We start from the raw sequence: 6,318 nt of genomic DNA, 5'->3' as shown, positions 1-6,318 counted from the left end.
CCTAGCCTCTATAGTGTGCGTACATCCTAGCCTCTAACGTGTGCACATCCCAGCCTCTAACGTGTGCGTACACCCTAGCATCTTAGCCGTTGAACCAGTGTAAGCACAGAGTAGATTCTTGATAAATATCTTGAAATGAACAAAATCATAGCGTAAGAATGTGTGTGATAGCATTCGACTAATCAAGTACGATTGGACAGACCATATGTCAAACCAAAGTCTATGCTTAAAAAGGGGAAATATCAAAATATGGACAGCAATTGTTTGAATTATAGGTTTTAGTATGGCATTTTAATTTGCCTGTATTTTTCTTTTCTTCTTGTGGGGCGGGACTAGGGTAGGGAGAGTTGAGACAGGTGTTCTGCAGCCTAGGCGGCCCTCTAATTCAAACACAGGCGAGAGTGACCTTGAGCTCCTGATCCCCTGCTTCTACACCTCTAGTGTGGTGATTAGCAAGGAGAACCCCAGCTTCCTCAGTGAGGGAGTCTGTTGTGTTGGGTTTTTATATATGACCTACTATATACGAATAATACAAAACATGCAAAGCAAAGCAAAGCTTGAGGGATGACCCAGTGGTCGAGAGCACTTGCTGCCTTTCTGGAGGTTCCATTCTGTCTGTTGCATCCAATTGGGTGGTTGACGACCTGTTCCTTCAGCTCCAGGGGATCTGATGCCCTTTTCTGGCCCCCATGGGCACTGATCCCCCAAGAATATAATCATATAATCATGAAAATAAAAATAAACCTTTAAAGGGGGTAGGTGTTGTCAAGATGGCGCAATGTGCAAAGGTCCTTGTCATCAAGCATAAAAATCTGAGTTCTACCCATGTTATCCACACGGTGGAAGGAGCTACACACACACACACACACACACACACACACACACACACACACACACACTGTTTTGTTTTTTGAGTTTTTGCTAAAGGAGGGCCCTCTGATGACAAACCCAACAGCAGGACATATAAAATGCTGGCATACTGATCTCAGAACTATAAGAAAATAAATTTATGTTGACATTAAAACTAAACAAATGCAGAACGGAGCTCTTGTGACAAGTTAGCTTGACTCTTGGCATGAGGCACGAGAAGCTCTCAACAGAGGCTGTGGAAAAATCCGAGGTAGAATAGTATCTGAAACAACAGAACATAACTCTTTACAGTGTAGTTATTAATCAACCAAAGAACAGTGAAAAGCAGGCTATATTTGGGAAAATATGCCATTGTGTTTTGTACACGACAAAAGTCAGTTCCAGCCATCACCATAGAGTGGTAACTAAGGTGGCCACGGTGGGCAACCAATCTGGCTTAAGGCCCAGTTAACAAATGCGCTTCTGTGGTCTTTATCGGATCTTCTGCACAGGCAGTGAGCTTTATGCTTTGACTGTGTTCTCAGGGAAAGACATTTCTTGATATCAGAGGATTAGAGTAAGAATGTGTTTTCATTTTCATGTATTCAGTTTCCCCCTTTCTTTCTATTTTTTTAAAGATAGGTAGCCCACACAGGCTTCCAAACTCACTATGTAGCCAAGGGTAACTTTCAATTCTTTGTTTTATTTTATTTTTTAATTAAAATGTTCTAACTGTGTGTATGCGTGGGTGCCCATGGAAGCCAGTGGCCTTGGATCCCTCCTGGAGCTGGAGTTCAGGTGGTTGTGAACCGCCTGATGTGGACACTGGGAGTTGAACTAGGGTCCTCTGGAAAAGTAACAAGTGCTATTTTTTTTTAGCTGAAAATAATTTTTTCCACACAATGTATTCTCGTTATGGTTTCCCCTCCACCTCCTCTCAGATCACGCCCACTTCCCCACCCGCCCACATCCCTCTTCTTCCTCCCTTTTATTAGAACACAAATAAGTGCTCTTGACCACTGAGCCATCTCTCCAGCTGGACACTCAATTATCGGTCCTTTTGTCCCTACCTCTCAAATGCTGGTATGACATGTGTGTGCCACCATACTTGCTGAATGTTCAATTCATAATAGTTGGTAACAATAATCATGTGTAATATAATTTCATTTTTATTGCATTTTAAGCATCATATTAGCATATATTAATATACATAATAACGGATTTCATTCTGGTATGTACATAATGTATTTTGTATTCGCCTCCTGTTATCCTCTGTTGTCTCCTGCTCCTCTGAGCCATCTCTCCATCTCATATAGCAAGTTTTCTTACCCACTGACCCATCTCTGCAGCCTCGTATTGGAATTCGAGATTCTCCACAGGCAAAAACGCTTTGATTCCTGGCTGAGAGGCTACTTTCCTTTCTTGTTCACAATTTCCTCCTTCTGTGTTGCTTCAGCCTCGCTGTGTAACGTAGGCTGGCTTTGAACGCTCGACCCTTCTATCTCAGCCTCTTAGTGCTGCCTTAACAGATGTGTACTTCCACGTTTTGACCTTACCTTCATATGAAGAGAGGCAAGGCAAGTCGGCTTCTACAAAGGTCTAGGGACTGGCAATGGGGATGAAGCAAGAAACGAAATGATGATTCTGTCCTCTTGTGTTGTGAGAGACAGCCAACAGCCAGCGGGCTACAGACTGGGGATTTGCTGGTTGATAATGGCTGTGTAACCTGTTGTCTCTCCAGCATCTTTGTGTTTTTCTCTTGGAGCTACGGGCCAGTAGGCAGCACTGGGAGGGCTCTGGGAATATGTGTGGATAAGTCAGTATGGCAGGCTTCCGGCTGTGCAGTTACAATCTTTGAGCCACGCACGCTTCTACTCCTGTTGAGGACCAAAGGCGGTTGGCATCTCCGGGGTGGAGGGATGCAATGTCTGCCGCTCCTTCTGCGAGAAGCAGGCACGGGCAACTTCTTTTGGAGTTCTGGAGTCCTGTGAGGGCGGACGCTAGAAGTATGGGAGCACAGCGACACCTGGCTCCGGTCGGAGATGCAGACTCCCTCTGCAGGGGCGCAGGGACCTGCCGGGGGCGTGGCCGCATGCAGGGGTGTGGCCGCGGGACGGGGCGTGGCCTCGGGGTCGGAGAGCACGCGACGCGGGTGTCATGGCGACTCCCAGGCTTAGTTCAGTCCGCAGCCCAAGGCCGTTCGGTTTGGCCGTCCTGTTCCGTCGCCGGCCGCCTCGGGACGTGTGGGACCGTGTGCGGCGGCTCCCGGGGCCCTCGGCGGTTCGGCGCAGCGTGGCGGCGGCCAGCGGACCCGGCATCCCGGGTTCCGACCACTACTGCCTGGAGCTGCTGAGGTGAGCGGCGGCGCTGCCCCGGGACGTCCCCGGGAGCGGGAGCCTGCGGGGCCGGGAGTGAGCTGGGACCGCATCCTCTGCGTCCTGCTTTCTGCCTCGATCTGGGGCTGCATCCTCCACGCCCTGCCTTCTGCTGGCCTCCGTGCGGGTGCCTGTTCGCGTGGCCCTGGAATCTTGTCGGGATTTCTTCCCCTGCTCAACGCGTTCCCTGCCTGAACCCTAATTTTAAGGGACCTTGCATGCAATGTAAGCGTGCAACCTTTGCTTGCTTAGCACTTTTTATTCATAGACAGCTAGTGACTTTAACACCGTTAAGTGACCTTAGGTTCAGTGTACTCTGCAAAGTATTTCACAGGTGCTGAGGATTTAGCTCTGTTGCTAGAATACTTGCCTAGCAAGCACGAGGGTTAGAGCAAGGGCTCCATACAAAACCTGGCACACTTCTTAGTAGAGAGAGGCAGGTTCAAGGTTATTGTCGGTCACATATCAGCCTCATGAAACTATACTAGAAATTGTTTACAAAAATTAAAGTCCAAAGCAACTTATTTAACGGTCCCTACAAACTGAGAATCCCATCAAGGGTTGTAAGAATTAGAGCATTTAGGAGCTGGAGAGACGGGTCAGTGGTTAAGAGCACAGACTGATCTGGAGGGCCTGGGTTCAGTTCCCAGCACCCACATGGCAGCTCACAACTGCCTGTAAATTCAGTTCCAGGAGAGCCAATCCCCTCTGGAGTTCCTGGGCACTAGGTAAGCGGCGTGGTGCATATGTGTTCGCAAAAAAACTCATATATGTAAGAATAAGTACAATTTTAAAAATAAAGCTTTAACAATTAGAGCATTTAGCTCAATGCCTGGCACATTGTTAGGTTAGTATTTAATAGACACATGATCACACTTCGTGACAGATAAAGGGAACAAGGAATTTGCCCGAGATTTACTAGAACAATCTTATGATATGTCTGGAAATCCATCTGGGAGTTCCTCCACAGACATGAGTGGGAATGTGGGGTGGGCTGGACCTGCCTTGGAATAGAGCCCTACGAACATTTATGGTTTAACTACATCCCCCGTCCCCACCCCTGTAGTTTGCCCTTCCTTGCTAACAGTGGTGTCTGGTACAGTTTTGTTTAAGACAGGGTTTTCTTTGTTTCTTTGTTTTGTTTTTAAAAATTTTTTATTTTTAGTTTTTCAATATGTTTTCTCTGTGTAACAGCCCCGACTCACTCTGTAGACCAGGCTGGCCTTAAACTCATAGAGATCCGCCTGTCTTTGCCTCCTGAGTGCTGGGATTAAAGGAGTGTGCCACCACTGCCCAGAGTCTTTATGTAGACATGGTTGGCTGTGTAGACCAGGCTGGCCTGAAAGTCATGGCCTCTGCCTCCCGAGTGCCATGACTACAGGTCTGTGCCACCATTTTGGTTTGTTGTTTGTTTGCTTGATTTCTGCTTTTTTTGTTGTTTTTCAAGACAGGGTTTCTCTGTAGCTTTGGAGCCTGTCCTGGAACTAGCTCTTTTAGACCAGTTTGGCCTCAAACTCAGAGATCCGCCTGCCTCTGCCTCCCGAGTGCTAGGATTAAAGGCGTGCGCCACCGCTGCCCGGCATTTTCTGCTTTTAAACAGAAGCACCGCCTAAGCTTTATTAGAGTAACTAAATCACCTTGGATTTGATTAGGGAAATAAATCCAAAATGCGTTTGCTTCTGTGTTTGGCAGGTATGTAGGGTTTCCCTCCATCCTCCCAAGTACTGAGATCATAGGCTTTGGCTGACCCTGTCAAGTTTGTTTCCGATGTTTTCCTTATTGTGCTGGAGACTGAACGCTGTACCACTGAGCTACACACTAGCCATTATATTTCTATATAATAATATTATTATATATAATATCTAATGTATATAACATAGTAATTTATATACTAAACACAGCCTCTGGCTGTGTTTTCAAAAGCTGACCTTAAGCAGTTTCCTGCTGCAGCCTCCTGAGCACATACCACACCCAAGCTGTTGTTCTTTGGATGCTCACATTTCTGCAGACTCTTGTCAGGCTTCTTCCTGGTGTTGTTCTGACCAGTAAGTCTCTTTCATTCTTTGACTCTTTGCTGAAAGCTCAAGACGTCTTTGGCTTGTTTTATATTTTTCCCATCCTACTTGGGCATCATTCTTTCAAGAATGTTTGAGGTCTTAGGAGCCAGTGTCTCTATCCAGGTAATTGGTGTTATTCATTGATGCTGGGCGTGTGGAGATTTTTTTTGTGCTTCTAGGCTCTTTTAGCAAATGCAGAAATACATGCACACATTGGTTTATATTCTTATTTCTGTGTCTATGTATATGTAAAAAAAAGCTTACTTAAACTATTTTCTTCATACTTGCCCCCACTGTCTTTGCTGGTTGTTGTTTTTGAGACAGTTTCATGTAGCTTAGGCTAGCCTCAGACTCCTGACTCTCCTTCCTCGGCTTCTGAAGTGCTGGGATCACAAGTGTATGTCAACAGGTCCAGCTTTGCTTTCTTCTTCTGTAGCTCATTCCAATTTTTACTAAAAGAAAAATATTCTGAAGCAATTACAAGTGCTTTTTAAATAAAAATAAAATATGGATTTCCTTTTTAACACGCTTGGAATGAGAAGCAGGTACTTTTTTTTTTTTTAAGAAATACTTGTAGAGAAAGTTAAATAATTTAAGAACCAAGCAGCTGGTCTACAGAATGAGTTTCAGGACAGGCTCCAGAGCTACATAGAAACCTGTCAAATCTTCATTGTTCCCAGTTGATTTCTCAGTGTTGTGTGTGCGGCTTAGCCAGTGAAGCTGACTGCTTTTCTCTTGTTCTGTTGTAGGAAGCGGGATTATGAAAGTTACTTGTGTTCCCTGCTGTTCCCTGCAGAATGCCGAAGTTCTGTGTCTGCACTCAGGGCCTTCAACGTGGAGCTGGCTCAGGCTGGTATTAATGTTGTATTAATTAGTATTAATATGATGTTGTAGAATATGCGCGATACTCAACAGTGATGGAGGAAGGTCATTGGTTGATTTAATAAAGAAGCTGCTTGACCTGATAGGTTAGAACGTAAGTGGGAGGAGCAGAATGCTGGGCGGAAGAGGAAGTGAGGTCAGAGACTCGACAGCTC

At 45.7% G+C, this 6,318-nt stretch overlaps 1 protein-coding gene across 4 annotated transcripts in view; it reads left to right on the top strand.

Annotated features, from left to right (window-relative positions):
• The window catches only part of Ndufaf6 (NADH:ubiquinone oxidoreductase complex assembly factor 6), a 139,420-nt gene that overhangs the window by 100,710 nt on the left and 32,392 nt on the right, over nt 1-6,318 (top strand). Inside the window, exons 1-2 of one of the 4 annotated variants that reach the window (XM_005362305.3) lie at nt 2,987-3,203; nt 6,031-6,130. In XM_005362305.3, the coding sequence (XP_005362362.1) occupies nt 3,007-3,203; nt 6,031-6,130 (297 nt within the window). In that variant the 5' untranslated portion in view covers nt 2,987-3,006. Of the gene's footprint in view, nt 1-2,986; nt 3,204-6,030; nt 6,135-6,318 lie in introns of those variants that run through there. The other 3 variants (XM_026786685.1, XM_026786686.1, XM_026786687.1) reach the window with 3 other exon arrangements.

This window comes from Microtus ochrogaster, linkage group LG5 (assembly GCF_000317375.1).
Source record: "Microtus ochrogaster isolate Prairie Vole_2 linkage group LG5, MicOch1.0, whole genome shotgun sequence".
NCBI classification, from domain to species: domain Eukaryota; kingdom Metazoa; phylum Chordata; class Mammalia; order Rodentia; family Cricetidae; genus Microtus; species Microtus ochrogaster.
The sequence above is the reverse complement of the archived record's forward strand: the minus strand, read 5'-3'. Positions and strand labels throughout refer to the sequence as shown.